The sequence below is a fragment of the Mesoplodon densirostris genome, chromosome 6, assembly GCF_025265405.1.
Source record: "Mesoplodon densirostris isolate mMesDen1 chromosome 6, mMesDen1 primary haplotype, whole genome shotgun sequence".
Taxonomy (NCBI): domain Eukaryota; kingdom Metazoa; phylum Chordata; class Mammalia; order Artiodactyla; family Ziphiidae; genus Mesoplodon; species Mesoplodon densirostris.
In genome coordinates, this window is record NC_082666.1 from 119,514,160 (window position 1) to 119,539,636 (window position 25,477).

The 25,477-nt window shown below is 40.1% G+C and overlaps 1 protein-coding gene across 2 annotated transcripts in view; it reads left to right on the forward strand.

Moving 5' to 3' along the window:
• PIWIL2 (piwi like RNA-mediated gene silencing 2) overlaps nt 1-25,477 on the forward strand; it is a 67,389-nt gene that overhangs the window by 12,423 nt on the left and 29,489 nt on the right. For both annotated transcript variants that reach the window (XM_060101331.1, XM_060101332.1), the window contains exons 10-18: nt 14,046-14,234; nt 14,811-14,895; nt 15,598-15,687; nt 17,183-17,323; nt 19,772-19,885; nt 21,136-21,324; nt 23,816-23,917; nt 24,460-24,576; nt 25,165-25,253. In XM_060101331.1, coding sequence (XP_059957314.1) covers nt 14,046-14,234; nt 14,811-14,895; nt 15,598-15,687; nt 17,183-17,323; nt 19,772-19,885; nt 21,136-21,324; nt 23,816-23,917; nt 24,460-24,576; nt 25,165-25,253 — 1,116 coding nt within the window. The remainder of the gene's footprint in view (nt 1-14,045; nt 14,235-14,810; nt 14,896-15,597; nt 15,688-17,182; nt 17,324-19,771; nt 19,886-21,135; nt 21,325-23,815; nt 23,918-24,459; nt 24,577-25,164; nt 25,254-25,477) is intronic.

Below are 25,477 nucleotides of genomic sequence, written 5' to 3' on the forward strand. Positions count from 1 at the left end.
TCTTTATTCATGTTCACATATTCTTTCACATATTCTTTCCTTATTTAAACTTAACTCTTTGGGTGTTATCATAGTAACGCTCTATTTGAATACACCTTATTTCTGAATTTTTCCACTTTTTCATTCTGTAGGTGAGTAAACAACCACCTCTTACACCATCCTTATATCTTTTTTTACCTCATTTGTACCTTTTGAGCAAGCCCAGACTTGATTTTAATAGTGCTTCATCCCTTCTTTTTTTTCATATTTTAATTTTAGATTTGATAAGTTAAATGCTGTGTAGGTACTACACTTATAAAAATTATTATGGTTAGTAATATATTTTAGTATTGGTAAGGTAAGTCCTTCCACCTTGCTCTTATATCCACTATCTTCCTTTTTCTTTCCTATAACTATTTTTCACATTTATTTTCCAGATTAATTTCAGAATACTTTTGTTGAGAAAGTATGCCAGAAAATGCCACTGCAGTTTTGCTCCATTTTCTTTCTGCTTTCCGATTTACTGTTGAAAAAATCTAAAGCCGTTCTGATTTCTTTTTTGAAATTAAGTTTATTTTTTATTGAGGTATAGTTGATTTACAATATTAGTTTCAGATATACAACGAAGTGATTCAAAATTTTTATAGATTATATTCCATTTAAAATTATTATAAAATATTGACTATGTTCCCTGTGCTAATTATATCCTTGTAGCTTATTTATTTTGTACATAATGGTTTGGACCCCCTGAAGTCCATACCCTTATCTTGCCCTCACCGCTTCCCTCTTCCCACTGGTAACCACTAGTTTGTTCTCTTTAACTGTGAGTCTCTTTCTTTTATATTCACTAGTTATAATTCACTGTTATATTCACTAGTCTGGTTTTTTTTAGATTCCACATGTAAGTGATAAAATGCAGTATTTGTCTTTCTCTGACTTATTTCACTGAGCTAATACCCTCCAGGTCCATCCATATTGTTGCAGATGGCAAAATTTCATTCCTTTTTCATGGCTAAGTAGTATTCCAGTGTGTGTGTGTGTGTGTGTGTGTGTGTGTGTGTGTGTGTGTCTCAGTTCTTCCTTATCCATTCATTTGTTCATGGACACTTAGGTTACTTCCATATCTTGGCTATTGTAAATAATAATAATAATAATGCTGTTGTGAACAATGGTGTGCATGCATCTTTATGAATTAGTGTTTTCTTTGGATATGTACCCAGGAGTGGAATTGCTGGCTCATATGATATATTTTTAGTTTTTTGAGGAACCTCAATACTGTTTTCCTCAGAGGCTGCACAAATTTATATTCTCATCAACAGTGTACAGAGGTTCCCTTTTCTCCACATCCTTGCCAACATTTGTTATCCGTGGTCTTTTTTTTTCTTTTTTAAATTTATTGTATTTATTTATTATTTTTGGCTGCATTGGGTCTTCTTTGCTACGCGCGGGCTCTCTCTAGTTATGGCGAGTGGGGGCTACTCTTTGTTGTGCGTGGGCTTCTCACTGCAGTGGCTTGTCTTGTTGCGGAGCACGGGCTCTAGGTGCGCAGGCTTCAGTAGTTGTGGCACATGGGCTTCAGTAGTTGTGGCTTGTGGGCTCTAGAGTGCAGGCTCAGTAGTTATGGCTCAATAGTTGTGGCGCTCGGGCTTATTTGCTCTGCGGCATGTGGGATGTTCCCGGACCAGGGCTCGAACATGTGTCACCTGCATTGGCAGGCAGATTCTTGACCGCTGTGCCACCAGGGAAGCCCCATCTGTGGTCTTTTTTTTTTTTTTTTTTTTTGCCGTATGCGGGCCTCTCACTGTTGTGGCCTCTCCCATTGCCGAGCACAGGCTCCAGACGCGCAGGCTCAGCAGCCATGGCTCACGGGCCCAGACCGCTCCACGGCATGTGAGATCTTCCCGGACTGGGGCACGAACCCATGTCCCCTGCATCGGCAGGCGGACTCTCAACCACTGCGCCACCAGGGAAGCCCTATTGTTCGTAGAGTTTTTGATGATGGCCATTCTGGCCAGTGTGAGGTGATACCTCATTGTAGTTTTGATTTGCATTTCTCTAATGATTAGTGATGTTGAACATCTTTTCATGTGTTTGTTGGTAATCTGCATATCTTCTTTGGAGAAATGTCTGTTTAGGTCTTCTGTCCATTTTTGGATTGAGTTGTTTGTTTTTTTGATGTTGAGCTGCATGAGCTGCTTATATATTTTGGAGATTATTCCTTTGTCAGTTGTTCTGTTTTCAAATATTTTCTCCCATTCTGAGGGTTGTCTTTTCATCTTGTTTATGGTTTCCTTTGCTGTGCAGAAGCTTTTAAATTTCATTAGGTCCCATGTGTTTATTTTTGTCTTTATTTCCATTTCTCTAGGAGGTGGGTCAAAAAGGATCTTGCTGTGATTTATGTCATAGAGTGTTCTGCCTCTGTTTTCCTCTAAGAGTTTTATAGTGTCTGGCCTTACATTTAGGTCTTTAATCCATTTTGAGCTTATTTTTGTGTATGGTGTTAGGGAGTGTTCGAATTTCATTCTTTTACATGTAGCTGTCCAGTTTTCCCAGCACCACTTATTGAAGAGGCTGTCTTTTCTCCATTGTATATTCTTGCCTCCTTTATCAAAGATAAAGCGACCATATGTGCGTGGGTTTACCTCTGGGCTTTCTATTCTGTTCCATTGATCTTTATTTCTGTTTTTGTGCCTGTACTATACTGTCTTGATTACTGTAGCTTTGTAGTATAGTCTGAAGTCCAGGAGCCTGATTCCTCCAGCTCCGTTTTTCTTTCTCAAGATTGCTTTGGCTATTCGGGGTCTTTTGTGTTTCCATACAAATTTTGAAATATTTTGTTCTAGTTCTGTGAAAAATGCCAGTGGTAGTTTGATAGGGATTGCATTGAATCTGTACATTGCTTTGGGTAGTACAGTCATTTTCACAATGTTGATTCTTCCTCTCCAAGAACATAGTATATCTCTCCATCTGTTTGTAGCATCTTTAATTTCTTTCATCAGTGTCTTATAGTTTTCTGCTTACAGGTCTTTTGTCTCTTTAGGTAGGTTTATTCCTAGGTATTTTATTCTTTTTGTTGCAGTGGTAAATGGGAGTGTTTCCTTAATTTCTGTTTCAGAGTTTTCATCATTAGTGTATAGGAATGAGAGAGATTTCTGTGCATTAATTTTGTACCCTGCTACTCTACCAAATTCATTGATTAGCTCTAGTAGTTTTCTGGTAGCATCTTTAGGGTTCTCTATGTATAGTATCATGTCATCTGCAGACAGTGACAGTTTTACTTCTTTTCTGATTTGGATTCCTTTTATTTCTTTTTCTTCTCTGATTGCTGTGGCTAGGACTTCCAAAACTATGTTGAAAAATAGTGGTGAGAGTGGGCAACCTTGTCTTGTTCCTGATCTTAGAGGAAATGGTTTCAGTTTTTCACCATTGAGAACAATGGTGGCTGTGGGTTTGTCATATACGGCCTTTATTATGTTGAAGTAGGTTCCCTCTATGCCTACTTTCTAGAAAGTTTTTATCATAAGTGGGTGTTGAATTTTGTCAAAAGCTTTTTCTGCATCTACTGAGATGATCATATGATTTTTATTCTTCAGTTTGTTAATGTGGTGTGTCACACTGATTGATTTGTGAATGTTGAACCATCCCTGGAATAAATCCCACTTGATCATGGTATATACATCCTTTTAATGTATTGTTGAATTCAGTTTGCTGATATCTTTTTTTTTTTTTTTTTTTTTTTTTTTTTTTTTTTGCGGTATGCGGGCCTCTCACTGTTGTGGCCTCCCCCGTTGCGGAGCACAGGCTCCGGACGCGCAGGCTCCGGACGCGCAGGCTCAGCGGCCATGGCCCACGGGCCCAGCCGCCCCGCGGCATATGGGATCCTCCCGGACCGGGGCACGAACCCGTATCCCCTGCATCGGCAGGCGGACTCTCAACCACTTGCGCCACCAGGGAGGCCCCTGTTTGCTGATATCTTGTTGAGAATTTTTGTGTCTACATTTTTCAGTGATACTGGCTTATAATTTTCTTTTTTGGGAATATCTTTGTGTGGATTTGGTATCAGGGTGATACTGGCCTTATAGAATGAGTTCAGAATGTGCCTTCCTTTGCAAGTTTTTGCAGCATTTTGGGAAGGATAGGTGTTAACTCTTGTATAAATTTTTGGTAGAATTCACCTGTGAAGCCATCTGGTCCTGGACTTCTGTTTGTTGTGAGTTTTTTTATTATTGAAATTTCATTACTGGTAATTGGTCTGCTCAGATTGTCCATTTCTTCCTGGTTCAGTCTTGTGAAATTGTACATTTCTAGGAATTTGTCTATTTCGTCTATGTTGTCCATTTTATCCACATAGTTGTTTGTAATAATCTCTTGTAATCCTTTGTATTTCTGTGGTGACAGTGTAACTTCTTTTTCACTTCTGATTTTATTGATCTGGGCACTCTTTTTTTTCTTGATGTGTCTAGCTAAAGGTTTATCACTTTTGTTTATCTTTTCAGAGAACCAGCTCTTAGTTTCATTAATCCTTTCTGTTGCCTTTTTAGTCTCTATTTTGTTTATTTCTGCTTGTGTTCTTTATGATTTCTCTCCTTCTACTAACTTTGGGTTTTGTTCTTCTTTTTCTAGTTCCTTTAGGTGTAGGGTTAGGTTGTTTCTTTGAGATTTTTCTTGTTTCTTGAGATAGGCTTGTATCACTATAAACTTTCCTGTTAGAACTACTTTTGTTATGTCCCATAGATTTTGGATCATTGTGGGTTTTTTTTTCATTTGTCTCCAGGTATTTTTTAAATTTCTTCAGTGACGCCTTTTTTAGTAGCTTATTGTTTAGCCTCTATGTGTTTGGTGTTTTGCAGTTTTTTCCCTTTGTAGTTGATTTCTAGTCTCATAGTGTTATAGTCAGAAAATACGCTTGATATGTTTTCAGTTTTCTTAAATTTACTGAGAATTGTTCTGTAGCCTAGAATGTGACCTACCCTGGAGAATGTTCCATATGCACTTGAAAAGAATGTGTATTCTGCTGCTCTTGGATGGAATGTTCCATATATATCTATTAAGTTCATCTGGTCTAATGTGTCATTTAAGGCCAGTGTTTCGTTACTAATTTTCTTTCTGGGTGATCTGTGCATTGATGTACGTGGGGTGTTAAAATCCCCTACTATTATCTTGTTACTGCCAATTTCTCCCTTTATGTCTGTTCGTATTTTTTTTTACGTGTTTAGGTGCTCCCATGTTGGTTGCATATATATTTATAATTGTTTTATCTTCTCCTTGGCTTGATCCCTTGATCATTATGTAGTATTCTTCTTTGTCTCTTTTAACAGTCTTTGTTTTAAAGTCTATTTTGTCTGATATATGTATTGCTACCCTGGCTTTCTTTTGATTTCCATTTGCACAGAATACTTTTCCATCATCTCACTTTCAGTCTATGTATGTCTGTAGATCTAAAGTGAGTGTCTTGTAAGCAACATATATATGGGTCTTGTTTTTGTATCCACTCAGCTCCTCTGTCTTTTGATGGGATCATTTGGTGCCTTTACATTTAAAGTAATTATTTGTAGGTATGTACATATTGCCATTCTGTTAATTGTTTTGGGTTGTTTTTGTAGTTCTTTTTGGTTACTTTTTTCTGCTTTTGTTCTCTTCCCTTGTGATTTAATGACTATCTTTAGTGTTAATGTTTGGATTCCTTTTTCTTTTTTGTGTATATCTGTTATGGATTTTTGGTCTGTGTTTATCATGAGGTTTATATATATGATTATATGTATGATTATTTTAATTTGCTGCTGTCTTAATTTCAAACACATTTTAATAGCTCTGCATTTTTTACTCCTCTCCCCCAATGATTACTGTTTTTTTTTTTTTTTTTCGCGTTATGTGGGCCTCTCACTGTTGTGGCCTCTCCCATCGCGGAGCACAGGCTCCGGATGCGCAGGCCCAGCGGCCATGGCTCACGGGCCCAGCCGCTCCGCGGCATATGGGATCCTCCCAGACCGGGGCACGAACCCGTATCCCCTGCATCGGCAGGCGGACTCTCAACCACTGCGCCACCAGGGAGGCCCGATTACTGTTTTTGATATCATATTTTTATCTTTTTGTTTTGTGTATCACTTAACTACTTACTGTGGATATAGATGATTTTACTGCTTTTGTCTTTTAGCCTTCCTACTAGCTTTGTATGTGGTTGATTTACTACTTTTACTGTATATTTACCTTTACCAGTGAGCTTTCTTCTTTCATAATTTTCATGTTTCTAGTTGTGGCTTTTTCTTTTTTGCTTAGAGAAATCCCTTTAACATTTCTTGTAAAGCTGGTTTGATGGTGCTGAACTCTTTTAGCCTTTGCTTGTCTATAAAGCTTTTGATCTCTCCATCAAATCTGAACAAGAGCCTTGCTGGTCAGAGTGTTCTTGGTTTTAGATTTTCCCCTTTCATCACTTTAAATATATTATGCCACTGCCCCCCCCCCCCCGCCTTTTTTTTTTTCTGGGAGAGGGAAGGATTTACTATTACTTGCAGCAAGTAAGGAGAACACTGGGGTTGTTTCCCAAAGCAGTGTCTCCTGTGCCACTCCCTTCTGGCTTGCAGAGTTTCTGCTGAAAAGTCAGTTGATAGCCTTACGGGAGTTCCTTTGTATGTAAGTTGTTGCTTTTTCCTTGCTGCTTTTAGTATTCTCTTTTTATCTTTAATTTTTGCCATTTTAATTACAGTGAGTCTTGGTATAGTCCTCTTTGGGTTGATCCTATTTGGGACTCTCTGGTGCTTCCTGGACCTGGATGTCTGTTTCCTTTCCCACGTTAGGGGGGATTTTCAGCTATTATGTGTTCAGATATGTTCTCTGCCCCCTTTCTTTCTCTCTTCTCCTTCCGGGACCCCTATACTGCGAATGTTATTGCAATTGATGTTGTCCCAGAGATCTCTTAAATTGTCCTCATTTCTTTTTATTCTTTTTGCTTTTTTTTGGTTCAGCTTCAGTGATTTGCATGCCTCAGACTTATAGTTTGCTGATCCATTCCTCTGTATCATTTAATCTACTGTTGATTCTGTCTAGTGTATTTCATCTCAGTTACTGTATTCTTCAGCTTCTTTTGGTTTTCCTTTATGTATTCTAACTCGTTTTTAAACTTCTCACTCTGTTCATCCATTCTTCTACTGAGTTCTTTGATCATCTTTATGGTCATTACCTTGAACTATTTACTGGGTGGATTGCCTGTCTGCACTTCACTTAGTTCTTCTGGTTTTATCTTGTTCCTTCATTTGGGCCATGGAAATGGGGATTCGCCTCATTTTGCCTAACTTGCTTTTATTTCTGTGTATCTGGTAGGTTGGTGATATTTCCTGACTTTGGTGGAGTGGCTTTTTTTGGAGACATTCTATGTGCCCCAGCAGCTTGGTCCCCTCTGGTCACCAGAGCTATGTGCCCTATGGGTGTCCCCATGTGGGCTGCATGGGTCCTTCAGTTGTGGTGGACTGACTATTGTGGGTGGTCTGGTAGGTGTGCCTGGCCCTGGTCCAGTTGGTTGCTAGGCCCTGCATTGTGCAGAGGCTGCCAGCCTCTGATTAGCATGACCAGTCACAAGGTGGCCGGCTGTGGAACTCCAGGGTGTCCTGGGACGAGTGCCGGCTCACTGGGGAGCACAGCTGGCTTCTGGCCTGGGTGTTTGTGAGACTGGTGTTCCCAGATGATTGGGGCTGGTTCCTGACACAGCTGACGGCAGGTTCTGGGGTGTCCTAAGGCTGATGCCAGCCTATTGGTGAGTGGGACTGGATCCCGGAGTGGTTGGCTGAATCATCCAAGGTATCTTAGAGCAGGTGTTGGCCTGCTAGTGGGTAGGGCCGGGGCCCAGGATTTCCTGGGGCTGGTGTCAGCCTGCTGGTATGCAGGGATGGGGCCCAGGGGGTCCTAGGGATAGTGCTGGCTCACTGGTGTGTGGAGCCAGGTCGTCGGCCATCTGGTGGAGAAGGTCACGTCCAGTGGGGGCTGTGAGCTCAGGCGAGTCTTAAGGTAGCCTGCCTGCTGGTGGATGTGGCTGTTCCCCTGCCTGCGTCGTTGCCAGGTCTGAGGTGTCCCAGTACTGGTGCCTACAGGCTGGTGGGTGAGGTGTGGGGTTGGGTCCTGAGGCTAACAAGCTAGAGGGAGGATTCCAAAGTGGTGCTTACCAGCACCAGTGTTCATGTTACAGAACAAGCTCCCTAAAACACTGCCAGTGCCCATGTGCCTAGTGTGAGCTACAGTTGCTTCCTGCCTCTCTGGGAGACTCTCCAGATCAGCAGGTAGGTCTGGTCCAGGCTCCTTTCAAATGACTGCTTCTGCCCTGGGTCCTAGAGTATGTGAGATTTTGTGTGAGCCCTTTAAGAGTGGAGTCTCTATTCCCCACAGCCCTTTGGATCGCCTGAAAATAAGCCCCACTGGCCTTCTAAGCAAAACATTCTGGGTGCTCATCTTCCTGGTGTAGGACCCTTGTGCAGGGAAGCCTAATGCAGGGCTCAGACCTTCACTCCTTGGGGAGAACCTCTACAATTGTAATTATCCTCCTGTTTGTGGGCCACCCACCCAAGGGTATGGGACTTGATTGTATCAGAACTCCATTCCTCCTACCCATCTCATTGTGCTTCCTTATTTATATCGTCAGTTGTAGAAGATATTTTCTGGTGGATTCCGGTCTTTCTTATCAGTAGCGCTCTGTAAATAGTTGTAATATTGGTGTGTCCACGAGAGGAGGTGAGCTCAGAGTCTTCCTTCTCTGCCGTCTTCCATTCTGATTTCTGATTCCAGAATCTTTGTTTCTCCCACATGCTCCCTTGGGAGTTTTGGGAGCCCCTCATTACTGCAGTATTCTGAAATTTTATTGGTTCTTCATTTCTTCTGCATCTCTTAGGATTCTATCTTATTTTCCCTTTGCTTGAAGAACCCCCTGTAGTATTTCCTTTAGTGTGGAATCTGCTAATGGCATAACTTTTTTTTTTAAGGTATTATATCTTTTTTTTGGCCTTTGGTTTTCAGCAGTCTCGCTATTCAGGCATACCTCATTTTATTGCACTGTGCATTATGGTGTTTTTTACAGGTTGAAGGTTTGTGGCAACCCTGCATCAAAAAAGTCTGTTGGCACCATTTTTCCAACAACATTTGCTCACTTTGTGTGTCTCTGTCACATTTTGATAATTCTCACAATATTTCAAACTTTTTATCATTATTATGTTTGTTATGGTGATCTGCGATCAATGATCTTTGATGTTACTATTGCAAAAAGATTACAACTGGCTGAAGACTCAGATGATGGTTAGCATTTTTTAGCAATAAAGTATTTTTAAATTAAGATACGTACAATTTTTAGACAACGCTATTGCACACTTAATAGACCACAGTATAATGTAAGCACAACTTTTTAAAAAAGTGTTTATTTGACTTTCTTTTTTTTTTTTTTTTTTTTGCGGTACGCGGGCCTCTCACTGTTGTGGCTTCCTTCTCCCGTTGCGGAGCACAGGCTCTGGACTCACAGGCTCAGTGGCTATGGCTCACGGGCCCAGTCGCTCCGCGGCATGTGGGATCCTCCCAGACTGGGGCACGAACCCATGTCCCCTGCATCGGCAGGCGGACTCTCAACCACTGCGCCACCAGGGAAGCCCTGCTTGCTTTATTTTTGAATGTTTTAAAACTTACTATTACTGGTTCATTATAAAGGGTGAAAACTCAGGAAGAGCCAAACGGAAGAAATGCTTGGAGCAGTGGAGGAGAATAGGGGGTCGGGGGCTTCCATGCTCTCTTCAGGCACACCCACCCTCCCAGCACTTCCATGAATTGAGCAGTCAAGAAGCTCCCCCAAACCCATCAGTTAGAGGCTTCTATGGAGGTTCTGTTATGTAGGCATTATTGCTTAGATCATTGGGTCTTTGGTGACCAAGTTCAATCTGCAGCCCCTCTCCCCTCCCCAGAAATTGAGAGGTGGAGCTGAAAGTTCTCAATTATGGGGCTGAAAGACTAGGTTATGTCTTAGTTTTTCTGGGGACCATCCCCAATCCTGAAGCCACTCATGGGCTCCCAGCCCCCTGTCATCTCATCTTCTGCTTGTTTCAGGTTTAGTTTGCTCTTCTTTTTCCAGTGTCTCAAGGTAGAAGTTTAGGTTATTTATTTGAGGTATTTTTTCTTTTTAATGTAGGAATTTACAGCTATAAGTTCTCCTGTAAGTATTGCTTTAGCTGTATCCCATAAGTTTGATTATGTTGTGTTTTCATTTTCATCTAACTCAAAGTATTTTTTAATTTCCCTTGTAATGTCTTGTTTGACCCATTGATTATCTAGGGTAATATGTTGTTTAATTTCCACATACTTGTGTACTTCCCAAATTTCTTCCTGTTATTTATTTCTAATTTCATTCTGTGGTTGTCAGAGGGATTACTTTGTATATTTCTATCCTTTTATTGAGGTTTGTTTTATGATTTAGCATGTGATCTATACTGGAGAAGGTCACATGTGCACTTTGGGCATTTTAACTTTAACTCAAATATTTTTTTTTCTATTTACCAAGGAAAGTGCAAGAGTTAGGATTGTAGTGTGTCTTTATATCAGAAGCAGGGAGATGTTGAGACTTTGACATTAGCAAACCCATGACAAACAAGAGAAAGAAGCACTAAGGTCGTCTAAGGATGTGTGTTTGTGAACCGTATCTCAGGTTCCAGCCACAGATAGGAAGGGGCCATGAGATCAGTGACCCAACTATCATTGACCCTGGAATTTGAACTAAATAAACAAAGTCACCTTCTTTCACAAATTGACAAGGAATGCCTTCATGACATTTGAGAAATTTGCTTTTTCACAAATTGGTTGCTGATCTAATGACCCTCCAACCATAATGTCTCAGGAGTAGGTTGGCTTGGTTTCAAGACTTACCTGGCTTATGCCTCTATCCATTCCTTATAGAACACTCCCTTGTACATTTAACAGAGACAAGGAAATCCAGGACAAAACAAAAATGAATGAAAGACTTTATGCATATTGACAAGTAATAGCAAAAGCAAAATAAGCAAATGAAGAATAATCAGTTTAATAGCAAAAATATTTTCAAATAGTATATCTTCAAAACAAAAAACCTAAAAACCTTGTACAAAGAACTAGGTCTAATTATATACCAGATAATGCACTTCTAAACTGAAAGGTCAATATTATTAAAGCAACCAGAGCCTAATGAAACTAGTTAGACCTCAGATGGTTGTTGGGATTGACTAACTTGGCAGCAGATCTGAAGCACAGTGGAATTAAGCATAAGGGGCCCAATGAGTGCATCTGTTGGCTTGAGACTCCCTGGAGTGTTGCCTGGGAAGAGTTTTCACAGTTAACTTGCTGAGACCTCCAGAATTACCAAAGGATGATGAGACCTCTTAGAGAAAGCTGATTTACTGCTTACTACAGTAAGAGACTGTTGATCTTATACAGAGTACTGTATTTGAGTAGTGTGTAGTTCAGGAGTGCAGACTTAAAATGGGCCAAGTAGGTCAACATCGTCTGTAAAAGCATTGTTGCTCAGGTGAGACTATTGATTGATTAGCGCTTGGTGGGATGCTTATTGGATTATCATTCCCTCATTTCCAGAAACAAGGGGATGACACTGGTTGAGTTGGCTTGCAAAAGTGTGTTTTCTGAGGTGAGTTGATGTAGATTAATTAAGCAGGTTTAAAATTGGTTCTTATGACTACTTGTTACCATTACTACAGAACAATCCATCTTTTCTGAAGTTTGTGGGGATTTTTTTTCCCCAAGAGTGTATGAATATCTATGTTTTCATCTAGTTTTATTGTTTAATTTTTTACATATTAATTTTAAAAAATATTTTTAAAATTTATTTTATTTATTTTGGTTGTGTTGGGTCTTCGTTGCCGCATGTGGGCTTTCTCTAGTTGCAGCGAGTTGGGGCTACTCTTTGTTGCAGTGTGCGGGCTTCTCATTGCGGTGGCTTCTCGTTGCAGAGCACGGGCTCTAGGTGCTCGGGCCACAGTAGTTGTGACACGCAGGCTCAGTAGTTGTGGTTTGTAGGCTCTACAGCACAGGCTCAGTCGTTGTGGCGCATGGGCTTAGTTGCTCTGTGGCATGTGGGATCTTCCCGGGCCAGGGCTCGAACCCATGTCCCCTGCACTGGCAGGTGGATTCTTAACCACTGTGCCACCAGGGAAGTCCAGTTCTAACCTTTTAATCTAGTGATTTCACTTATGGGAAATCTGTCTCAAAGGAGCAATTTTAAGTATAGAAGAATCTTTATAAAAGATGTTCATCCAGAATTATTTGTTAAGAGTGAAACAATAGAACTATTATTTAAAAAGTAAAACCAGTGAATTAATGTACCCTCCACTTAGTGAAATAGTATTATGGAACCATTAACATAGTTGAAGGTTTTGATTAAAAATACTTTTAATTAATTTTTCTACAATGTTGCATGCATTTAATAGACAGTAGTGAGTTAGACAAGCATAAAATGTATTGATGACTAAAACTGTGCAAATAGGAAGCAAAAATACGTGAAACTATCTGAGATAAAATCTCTAACCTTATTTCAAAACAACTTTATGTTCTAAGTGCTTTATATGTGTAAAGTCGTGGAGTTCTTTCAGCAGCACTGAGTTAGGTGGTTTTTTCTGACTCCACTTTCACACAAGGAAACTGAGGCACAAGGAGGTTAAGTAACTTGCTCAGGGTCTCACGTGCTGCTAAGTGGCCGAGCCAAGATTTGAACCCAGGCTTTGGCTCCAGGGTCTGTAGTCAGTGTTGAACTGTTTCAAGTTTCTGATGGTTTTTCATCACTTACTGCAGCAAGTTCTGCAGGATACTAATTGCCTACAATGGTAAAAGATGTTCAGTGAGCTAAAAGGGAAAAGGGAAGGAGTCTGTGGTTCAGTAAATTTGTAGGTAAATGAAACTAAATATGTTTCTCTTTTTTATCAGCCTGTTGTGGTAATGTGTGTTGTGAACCTCTAAGAAGGGGTTATATTATGCAGAATGGACTCAACTTTTTTGGTTGTAGAACCTTTTTCACCCGCCTCAGGACCTCTCAAGGGACCAGTGTTCCTCAGGAACGTACCCTAGTTGACATTGGCCCATAGAAGAGTCCATGGTCCATGCTCTGACCCACAAAGGAATTCATACCTGGTCCCTGTCTGTCTTCAGCCTACACTGACCATCTTCTGACCCTTTTTCACCTCCTTGCTCGCCCCAGTCCCAGATCCCTGATTGTCCCCTGCATACCTGTGCTTCCGCCTAGGGTGTTACCTACCAGCTGCTGTGGCGTCTCTGCCTGGCAGGTTGCTCCTTCAGGTATCACCTGCCTCTGTAAACTTTCCTTGACTCCCTGTGCATGCTCAGACATGCTTTCTGTGAGTTTCTGTTGTTACCTTGTTCATGGCCCTGTTACAGAGGTTGCCTCGAGAGTGCATTTGTCTGTGGTGAGTCTTTCCATCTCTTCATATTTAGCATCTTCACAGTGGTGTCTTCTGAAAGGTAGTTGTAATTTCTTCTGTCAGCTAGAAAGGGCAAATGTACTTTAAAGAATGTTTTATTGTTCTTCTGTAGACTATCTCCTAATAATGATACAAATTATTTTGATGATTAGTGTACCTTATTTTAAGGAATACAGTGAATTTTATCAATTTATAGTTGCTGTTTTTAATTTCATTTTTATCCTTTCAATTTTTTTTTTTTTGCGGTACCTGGGCCTCTTACTGTTGTGGCCTCTCCCGTTGCGGAGCACAGGCTCCGGACGCTCAGGCTCAGCGGCCATGGCTCACGGGCCCAGCCGCTCCGCAGCATGTGGGATCTTCCCGGACCGGGGCACGAACCCGTGTCCCCTGCATCAGCAGGTGGACTCTCAACCACTGCGCCACCAGGGAAGCCCTGTCCTTTCACTTTTTTTGGGTAATGTTAAAAAGGAAAGAGATGAGGGTCCGATCTCTTAAAAGAGACAGCTGGAGCCTTTTGGTGCTATGTAGTTGTGATTGTAACTCTAAAGTACTTATTTGCATCCCCTATGCCTTTCATGCTCCTCTGTGTATACTGCATATGATCCACAGGTCTATTGTCTTTTTCCAAAGGCATGCCATGTACCAACAGCACAAAGAAGACTTCCAGGACGAGTGCACTAAGCTTCTGGTTGGCAGTATTGTCATAACCCGATACAACAATCGTACCTATCGTATTGATGATGTGGACTGGAATAAGACTCCAAAAGATAGCTTCACGATGTCTGATGGGAAGGAGATTACATTCTTGGAATACTACAGGTAGTGGGAAGAGACTGGGCTTGGGCCTGCAGGTTGGGGCTGTAGTCTCCTGTTCTCTAGCAGGAGTGGCACACAGCAGGACGCTTCAAAAATAATTGGATTGGTAATGCACCCAAGATTGATGAGCTCATTTGTGGGATTTGACCTGAATTTGCTACCCTTACAGTTTTATTTCTTTCAGTACTTTTTGGAAGTTATTTCATAAGTTAATCTCAGGGCTTCGAATTGTGTTTTCTTTGCTGTTTTGTTTACAGGTCTGTTTGGAGAGATTAAATTCAAGTCATTAATCATTTGACTATCATTTTGCCGTTTTAGTTACCTAAGCCCTTTAACCTGATACAGTTTTTAAACAAATTCTTTCCTGGACTGTTATCCTATTTCCCCTCTATTTAATTGCAACGTTAACTTGAGCCTGCTTTTTCCAGTTATGTGTATGCTCTGGTGAGTTTCTGATGGATCCTTGACAAGGGTATAATGCAGATTGTGTACCTCAGTCCTGGTTAACACTTTGACTGTGATGCTGTAAGAGTGGTGATGCTGCTTCTAACTTTTTTCCCTGCCTCTGTTCGGCTCTAGCAAAAACTATGGGATCACAGTAAAGGAAAAGGACCAGCCACTGCTGATCTACAGGCCCAGTGAGCGACAGAATAACCAAGGGATGGTGAGTTGGAGGTGTAGGGGTCAGGGTGTCAGGCCTGTGCTTCCATCTAAGTTCTCCACCCATCAGCCCTGGGAGCCGTGGGACCTGTGATTACAGTGGAGCTATGATTGCAGTGTGGTTGGGGAAAGCTGTGTAGGGTTTTGTCTGTCTCCTCTAGCCAGAGTTGCTTTTGCAGTCTCCTTAGTGAGGAACTAAACATCCATAGAGCGAGTTAGGTTAAGGAATAAGGAGAATTTACTGCTAAAGAAGATGAAAACACTGGGTCCATTAGGGAAGTTACAGGCATTTTAATAGAACTGGGGGCCAGGGAAAAGTGCCTTGGTACCTGACTCCTCTGTTTTCAGAGTAGAGACTGAAGATCAATAGGTTAAGATGAGACAGAGGCACCAGCTTGATAGGAGGTATTGTCTCAGCTTATCTGGAGGCCGAAGTGGAACAAAACTTTTAGTTTTTCTAGTTTTTTCTCTCCTTTTGACAATTTGAATATTTTTCTCTTTACCTAATACAACAGGCTATCGTGACTTGAGGGAGAAAAGGGTAAAACACCTGTAGTGTTTCCTGCACTCTTCTCTGGGGTTTGTGTTCCTTAGTGTGCCAGTGATACACCTGCAAGACCAGCTCTGGGCCTGGGAGGTCTTGTACTGGTCAGGGGAAGAAGATCCTCTTATACTGCCTTGCTTTCCCTCTGTTCTCTCCTCAAAGCTGCTAAAAGGCGAAATCCTGCTGCTGCCTGAGCTTTCCTTCATGACTGGAATCCCTGAGAAGATGAAGAAGGACTTTAGAGCCATGAAGGTAAGAAGTGCCTGCTTTGAACCGAAGACCTTTTTGATAGCAGATACAGCTAGAACTGGGCCAGGTTTGCACGTCACCTGGGCAGGTTCATTTTTCCTCTATATAACGCATAATCTGTGTCCCTTCCCACACACTGTGAAAAAGCCAATCAGAACTTTCTTTGGAATGTTGTTACAGTAGTTGAACGACTGGATTATAAAGTAAAAGGAAACAAATAGTTCTGGCATCACCCTCGCCAATCAGATGGATGACTGTAAGCTGGTCATATGACCATAAATGAGGTTCTTTGAGAGCACTGAATTTTTTTTAACATTTCTCTAAGCCTTCAGTTTATTTGAAGGGAGGAGGAGATAATGTAGCAAAAAGTCAGCAAGTGAGAGGATGAAATTAAAGGATAGAAGTTTACTCTGTGGGGCTCGGGGTGTCCTGGAAGTCTCATGTTGGGCACAGTCTTGTAGGAAATAGCTGGGAGGCAGAGACGTCTGCAGCAGTGTGGGTCCAGACCCGAAGGGCTTCACCTCCACACTGTCTGCTTGGGCCTTTCCACCCTCACACTGCTCTGCTGTCTCTCTCTCAGTCCTTGTCTGTCCTAGTTTTGGAACCCCGGCCTTGTCTCAGGTGCCACGTATTGTTTTTAGTAACATCATAAAGAGCTAAAAGGAAGTTCTGTAAGAGATGTCTTTCATGTTCACCTTCTGATACTTCTGCTTTTAGTATGTAGGCCAAGGCTCCTTCCTTACAACTCTCAGTAACGTAATGATTTTATGATCTATGGGGCTATCTGTATAGCCCCATAGACTCAATGCCCTAATGACTGCCACACAGGGAGCAACAGCTGCACAGTTCATTAGTCCCAGAAGAATGAAGGAAGAACTCACTTACGTGATTCAGAATCTTCATGCACACCTATTAGATATTCATTCAACAATAAATATTAGAAAACACCTATTATGGGCCACACACTGGACCTAACAAGTGTCTTACGGTGACATTAAGTGGCTAGTATCATGTGACATGAAGTAGAAGACTGGATGTGTTTTTCCATTCCATTATGTTTGCCTGCATGCCCGGCATAGGGCATTTCCCCCCCACCCAATATATTAAATAGATGTAATCAAGCCCCCTTACATGGCTTTGAGAAAAAGAATAAGATTTAGATGTTATAAGAAAAAAAGTGACAATTTTAAATACTTATTTTTAAGTATGTATGTATATGTATAACTGAATCACTTTGCCGTACAGCAGAAATTAACACAACATTATAAATCAACTATATTTCAATTAAAAAAAACCCAATTCTTTTATGGTTAACATTTTAACCTTACACTTCATTCACATTATGAGATATTTATTAAAGTCCTTGGAGATATTTTGAAATTTCTGTAGATTTCAATGGGAAGGAGGTTTTCCACGGAAATTTGTTATACATTAGGGTTTATTTAACCTCATACTGGAGAAAGTAATAACTTAGTATCTCAATTTTGGTTCTATTTAGGATTTGACCCAGCAGATCAACCTGAGCCCCAAACAGCACCATAATGCTTTGAAATGCTTGCTACAGAGAATTGCAAAAAATGAGACAGCCAACAGTGAACTGACACGTTGGGGACTCTGTCTGCAGAAGGATGTACATAAGGTAAACCAGAAAATATGATGGTAGGAAACAGCATTAACCAAAGATTTTAGAGCTTTGTGAGACTAGGTGATAACTTCCTATCTTGTCTTTATTTTGTAGTTTTTGCTTTATAATTACACTTTTTTTTTTGGTCCTAGTCATAATACTTGAATTTCCTTGACTTAATTGGCTAGTATCTCTTACAGATTTTCTTTTGTATTTCCCAGAATCTGAGCTGTTAATTTCCAGTTGAGCAAAAGGAATATTGACTTAAAATTTTACCTCATTTTTAGTTTTCCAACCCAAATTATTCTTAAAGTTCTCTATGTCTTTTTCCTTTTTTTCCCCTAAGTTTTTCTTTATCTTTCCCAATAACTAACTTGTGTTTCTTTGAATATACTACTCTCATTCTTTCCGTAGGCATAAAGTCTCAGACTTGTACATTTTAATATTCGCATGGCCCTTTCTGCCTGCAATTTGCCTGAGTCCATTCTGTTGTATTTTGTGCAGCGTGAGCCATAGTGCAGAGGCAGCATGAGGTGGTGGTGAAGTCCTTGGCTTTGAATCTCAATTCTACCACTTGCCATCTTAGTTACTTGGAACAAATTGCTTAGTATCTCTTATTTTCTTTATCTGTGAAATAAAGATAATGATTGAGTTAAAGGAATTAATGGTAAAATCTTCAGCATACTATTTTGACACATAGCAAGTGCTCAGTAAATATTAGCTTTTATTACTTTTAATTTTCTTTCTAGGTTATACCAAAATAATTAATTTTATCTTTTCTCTAGTTCTCGTGCACTCTGAATTGACTCCTTGTTAAAAACTGTTTCTTTTTTTTTTTTAAATAAAAGTAATGGAAAGTCAATAAGGAAAATGTGGGTACTGTAGAAAATGTAAAGAAGGAAATAAAAACTTCAGTAGTTTCATCACCCAAAGATAATATCTTAGTGATTTATTTTAGACACATAAAAGATAATATTATTTTCAATATATTTTGTTTCCCTAAACTTTTTTTCTGTGAGAGTGAATCTTTTCTTAAAAAATTGTGCTTATAACTGTATATGGTTTTACATCTTCTTTTTAATTTATTATTATATCTTGAACATGTGTTCATGTTATCAAATATTGTTTGAAGAGGCAGAAAACTTAAGCCAGAGAAGAGAAAAGTTTATCCATAATCATGCTGTATCAGAATAAACACTGTTAACATTTTGGTACATATCCTTCAGTGTTTTTTTGTCTGTGTGTATGTGTATGCACACAATCACATGCAGCATGTTTTCAGATGGTTTCCTTTTTTTTTTTTTTTACTCAGTTTATTTAGAATTTTTTCCCATGTCATTTAATATTTTTCTAAATATTTTAATGGCTAACAGGTATTCATTTTATTAATAATTTCCTATTCTTTTACATTCAAATTGAATTTAGTATTTTCCTGTTATAAGTAGTGAATCTATGAACATCCTTGTAACTAAATCTTTGTACATGATGTTTATTTTCATAGATTTATGGAAGTGTAATTGTTAGGTCAGAGGACATTTATGTTTTTAGTACTTTTTATTATATGTTACCAACTGCCTTGTAGAAAGGTTCAGTTTTTTACTTTCATAAGCAAAGGTGAACATTCTTGGTAATACAGGTATTGTTATTCTTTGTGTTAAACTTTTATAATATTAAGAAAATCATTAAAAATTTTTTTGATTATAGGTAAAATAAGTATTTTGTTACTTTTTTAAGAAAGCAAGGAGTAGAGCTCATAAAAAGTAAAAATCCTACATAATTACATATTCCCCCAGGGATACTCATTACTAAATGTGGACTCATTCAGTTTTTATAATGCATACATTACTATTTACTTTTTGCAAAAACAGGATTATATTAAATGTACTTAGAAAGTTATTTTAATAATTGCAAATATCCATCATATTGATATATTATCAACTTAGTTATCTTATTTTTGGATATTTAGATCTAATTGATTCATTATTATTAACTTTAATTTGGTCTTTCATTATATTTATGCTTTTTTTCCTGCTTTTCTTTTGTATAAAGTATAATAGTAGTTTATGTTCAGCCTCATTAAGAAATATTCTCTGATTTTCTACTTAAATTTTTCCCTTAAACTATTCTTAAAGATTATTTTCCTGTTCACCTTGTATTTATAGGCATTTTACATGAATTCCCTGGTTCTAAAGAGACAGTGTTTTCTGATTCCTTTCTTGGGGACCATGTTGGAAGCTTCAGTAATTAAAGAGCGGCGCCTATCAAAATTCACCTGTATGTGTGTCCAGAGTTTTATTGACGTGGACTCTTGCTGCTAACAGTTGCATTTTTCTACCATTTTCAGAAGTTATGACAGGGACAGGTCTATATGGTAGAGTTGACCAGGCCCCAGAACAGTATCAGCATTCTTCTAAATAGTGTTTACAGATGGTTCATGTCATAGGCACTTTATTTTCTGTTTAGATTGAAGGACGTGTTCTGCCAATGGAAAGAATTAACTTAAGGAATACATCATTTATCACATCTCAGGAACTAAACTGGATTAAGGAAGTAACCAGAGACCTTTCCATCTTAACTGTAAGTGACTTATGAGGTGGTAAAGAGAGGTCCAGTATTCCTAGAAGTGTGGAAATTAGGAAGCAGGAATTATTTAGTGTCCTCTTTTTGAGAGGAAGTACCAACTGAATTCCCATCCTGAATTATTTACTAAACAGAGGTCCTTTGAACAAGAGCGGGTTGATGAGTTGGTAGAGGGAAGCCCTTTGCTTGACCATAGACTTAGGACAAGGAAATAAACTGCCATGGTAATTCATTCAGTGCCAGCCTATTACCCACTCTCTCTTTGTTCTTCCTTCTTCTTTTCTCTTTCCTTCCTCTTTTTCCCTGGGGTTTCCATGAAAGAAATAAAACAGTTTCCCACCAAGGCAACCAAAGAACAAAATGGTTTGTTTGTTTGTTTGTTTGTTTGTTTGTTTATTTATTTATTATTATTTTTTTTTTTTGCGGTATGCGGTCCTCTCACTGCCCTGGCCTCTCCCATTGTGGAGCACAGGCTCCGGATGCACAGGCTCAGCAGCCATGGCCCACGGGCCTAGCCACTCTGCGGCACGTGGGATCCTCCCGGACCGGGGCATGAACCCGTGTCCCCTGCATCTGCAGGCGGACTCTCAACCACTGCGCCACCAGGGAAGCCCAGTATATAATTATTTTTAAATGTTTTTGGCTCACCTGGTCTCTATGACAGTGCATAAAGTACATACATTTGTTTCTAAAACTTTTTTTTTGAAATATATTTAAAGACAAAGTACACTTATGTATATAACTTGATGAATTTTCATAAGTTAAATAAACCTGTGTAATCAACACTGAGGATTAAGAAACAGAACTTTACCAGTGCCTCAGAAGCCCCACCCCCATGCTCCTAATTACTACCTACCTGGCACCCTTACACAACCCAAGAATGACCACTATTCTGACCTCTAACAGCATTGATTTTTTTCAGCTGTGTTTGTACTTAATATATACATGAAACCATACTGTATATATTCTGTCATGTCTGGTTTCATTTCTTCAGCCTTGTTTGGTAAGTTTCTCCATACTGTTAGGTATAGTTACAGACCTTCGATTCTCATTGCTGTGTAGTATTCCATTGTGAGACTGTGCCACAATTTACTTATCACACACATCTGCATTAGTAATCAGCATTAGATAAGACAGGACTCAAGCAGAGAGAGTGAAAAGCAATTTGTTCTTTAGAATAACATCTCCTGATATGGAGTGTTGGGGAAGTTGTGGGAAGTACTAAAAATAGCGTGTTGTTGCTCTAGGTCCCCATGCATTTCTGGGCGCTGTTTTACCCAAAGAGAGCAATGGATCAAGCCCGAGAACTGGTGAACATGTTAGAGAAGGTAGCTGGCCCCATTGGCATACGCATGAGCCCACCAGCCTGGGTGGAACTGAAGGATGATCGCATAGAGACCTATGTCAGAACCATTCAATCCATGCTGGGAGTTGAGGTAATAAATTAATTTGAGTAAATTTTCAGGATGTCCATTCTGAAATAGTTGAATACTTGATTTTTATTTTTTTTTTGCGGTATGTGGGCCTCTCACCGTTGTAGCCTCTCCCATTGCGGAGTACAGGCTCCGGACGCGCAGGCTTTGGACGCGCAGGCTCCGCGGCACATGGGACCCTCCCAGACCGGGGCACGAACCCATGTCCCCTGCATTGGCAGGCGGACTCTCAACCACTGCGCCACCAGGGAAGCCCTTGAATACTTGATTTTAAATTATCTTGGTTATTGGTCTGCTGTGGATGATGTCCAGGAATCTGTATCTTACTCATGTGCGCGTGAAATACTGAATTAACAAAGTAGTCGTCATGCCCTTTGGTTGGTTTCGCTTCTCTCCTTCTTTGTTGGCACTCTCACTCGCTCCAGCGATCTGTTCCTCACGTAATTGGCTGAGATAATAGCTGGCTTAACTTCAATTTTTTATCTATATAGAACATGTTGTGCTCAGAAAGCAATTTCCTGGGCCAGGTGCCATCTTGCACGATTCAGTACTGAGCTGTCACAGTGTGGTCAGGCTCAAGATTCAAATTGCTCCGGTGATGAACTTGGCAGTGGGCCCATCAGCTTGGTCCAGATAGCCGAACCAGGACTACTGGAGCTGAGCAGGTTATAGTGTTCACAACTCAGTAGTTCAGGCCTGCAGTTCTTATCTGTTCGTACATAAAACAGAGGAAGAAGATTAAGGAGGGAAAAAAAGCAGACCAGAAGTTTTTGGAAATAACTAGTCCTTGCAATGAAGAGTCAGTTCTTGTGAGATCAATACTAGAATTGATATTCTAGTATTGACTAGAATACTAGTCAGTCATGACTTTCTCTGTTCATCCACCGCTCGTGTGTCATCTGTAGAAGCACACTCATGTTCTCTCTTTCTATTTTCTTCCTGACTTCCCATGCCTTCTTACTCTGCCATGGCCTCCCCTGGGCCTGATCATTGATAAATTCTGCCCTGCTTTCAAAAGAAAAACCCAGCTGAGTATACCTCAGCTCCCCCATCTCACGACTTGGCCTGTTCTCTTTATGAGAGTGCACTGCCAACAGTCTTCATGTAGCATGGATATGAGTTTCATTCATAATGTTGACTCCTATTGGTCTTGCTATCTCTCTGCCATCTTTAGGGCATTCTGTTTTATTATTCTCTTTGTTTCAGGGTCATAAACTCAGATGTCTATGGGAGTGAAGTGGGCCAGGAGGGGACTCCAGGGAACTAAAGAGAGTAAACCCCATGACTGCAGATAACAGCCCAGCATTGTCAAATTGATTTTTAGTTTGTTTATTTATTTATTTATTTATTTTATTTATTATTTTTTTTGCGGTACGCGGGCCTCTCACTGTTGTGGCCTCTCCCGTCGTGGAGCACAGGCTCCGGACGCGCAGGCTCAGCGGCCATGGCTCATGGGCCCAGCCACTCCACGGCATGCGGATCTTCCTTGAACAGGGCATGAACCTGTGTCCCCTGCATCGGCAGGTGGACTCTCAACCACTGCGCCACTAGGGAAGCCCTAGTTTGTTTATTTTTCAATAGAAGCCAAAAGTCTAGATTTGCATATGTGTACACCTACCTATGTTTAAATGTTAATTTTAAAAAGACTTGTGAATCATTATAGGGACTAAAAAACCACATCTGTTTCCTAGATCCAGCCCATGTTCCACGTGACTTTGGAAGTTCTTTGATCTGATTGCTGGAACATGTGTCCTCTGAGAAGTCTTCATTTAAAATTAATCTTGATTTGGAATAGTATACTGTTGATTTCTGTTTCTGTCATAAATCATTGGCAACTTTATTTCACTTGTGTGCTACTTTACTTTATTCAGATTTTGAAGGATCCTCTGTTCTTAATATCAGATCTCTTAAGCAGTGAGAGGTAGAAGATGCCGATATAAGATATTCTGCTGGCAGTATCATTCTCTCTCCTAATCAGAAAGTTAGGAAGATCTACTTATGGATTTGGCAGTAGCTTCATTTCCTCTGCATTTGGCTCTGAATCCTTTCTTCTGGTATTGTATCCTGTGTTTCCTAGTTAAAGTTCTATGGCATGAATGTAATAAGGTGCTTAGTTTACTAAAGAGAGTGGCAAAAAGCATTATAGTGCATTGAAAGCATCAACTAATAAGAAACCCTTGCATATTTTTAAGCCTGGTTCTTTTCCAGGGATCTTAAGTGTCCTAATAAATTAATCAGGTAATCAGGACCAGCTCTAGGTAACTTACGGTAACATGTTATGTAGCTAAGCAAAGAAGCCTGGAACCCAGCAAATGCTCACTCAGGTTCAAGGACCTTTTTCTCAGTTGGAATGTCCACCATCTTTGTTTCAGTCCTCTCTTTACCCTAAAGGTCCTGTGGCTTTGCAGACTCTTGAACTGCCTCTGACTGGAGCCCTATCAAGGTCCTCTCAGAGTTCCAAAGCCTGGCTTATATATACTTTTATCTCCTCAAGGGGAAGATACAGATGGTTGTTTGCATCATCATGGGCACATGTGACGATCTCTACAGGGCCATTAAAAAGCTGTGCTGTGTGCAGACTCCCGTGCCCTCGCAGGTGAGTGGAAACTGGGCAGGAGGTACAGAGGGAAACTCTAGCCTCCCTTGAAGCTTGGAAAAGAGGGACTAAAGTAACTATTAGAAGCCAGCATATGTAGACGCATCTGGTGAAACTTTCTTGTTACAGTAACCTGGCTAATAGCAGACGTTCTTTGTAAATGCTGCTTGCTTTCATGTTCCCAAATGAGCACTTTTGCTGTTCATAGGTGAGTCGCCAGGTGGTTTCACATGACTGGGTTCTGAGAGTATAGGCTTTCCTTTGAAAGGAGAAAGCTGGTTTTCCTACGGAGGTTAAATTTTTTTTTAATCTGCATGAGATCTTTTTGAAAGTTTTTGTTGGCTGATTGTTTCTTGGTTTTCATTTGTGTCGTGTGTGTGCACACACACACAACATGCCTGACTAGAAACTCTAGAATTAGAACTGTTAGTACAAAGTGTATTATCTGCCAGCTGGAGTTTCTTAAACAAATGTAGTACTTGCTGTAGAATTGTTTACATTGTTTGAAAGGTTGATAGTGTCCTCTTTCCCCTCTATTACAGGTCATCAATGTCCGAACCATTGGCCAGCCCACCAGGCTTCACAGTGTGGCCCAGAAAATTTTACTTCAGATTAACTGTAAATTGGGTGGTGAGCTCTGGGGAGTGGATATTCCTCTGGTGAGTGATGCTGAGCTGTGTCTTCATTCAATTCAGCATCCCAGAGAGTCCTACCTAACTATTTTCCTAATTTCCCACCTAGAATTTTCCTCATTCTCAGTGCTTATAGTCTGAGTGGTTCATTGCTTGTTTTTGTATAGCCCACAAGCTTAGAACGGTTTTCACATTTTTAAGTGGTTGAAAAAAAATAAAAATAAGACTAATATCTCCAGGCACATGAAAATTATATGAAATTCAGTTTTCAGTGTCCTTAAATGCATTTTTATTGGAACGTAGCCATACTCCTTTATGTACCACCTGTGGCTGCTTGTGTGCTGTAATGGCAGAATTGAATAGTTCCTCCAGAGATGGTATGGCTCACAAAGGCTAAGGTATTTACTTTTCAGTCCTTCACAGAAAGTTTGCCAATCCCTGGTCTTGATGATCTCTGACTTTGTTCATAGTGTTTAAAAAATATCAAGTTGATTGCACTCTTTCTCTTCCTTTCCCAGAACTTATTTTCATGTGTTGCTTTGGGGTTCAGATAACAATTAAAGATGGGATGATGTATTGCTTGGATTTTTGGTTTGTTTTTGTTTTCTAACCCAGAAAAAATTAATGGTGATTGGGGTGGATGTTTACCACAACCCCAGCAGAGGCATGCGCTCCGTGGTTGGCTTTGTCTCAAGCATCAGTCTGTAAGTACCACTCCTGGCTCCATTGTGTTTGGTTACCTTATTTTAATGCCTAATCTTACTGTAAAGCCAGAAAAAATTTTTGAATATTTAATATTACAGTAAAAGTATACTGAAATTCTTCCTTCTCTATCTTCCTATGATATTAATTTGTACAATCTCTTATCACATGTGTAAGTTTGTTCCCTGGCTACAGTGTAACCTCTTTCAGAATGGGGTCTGTGTCT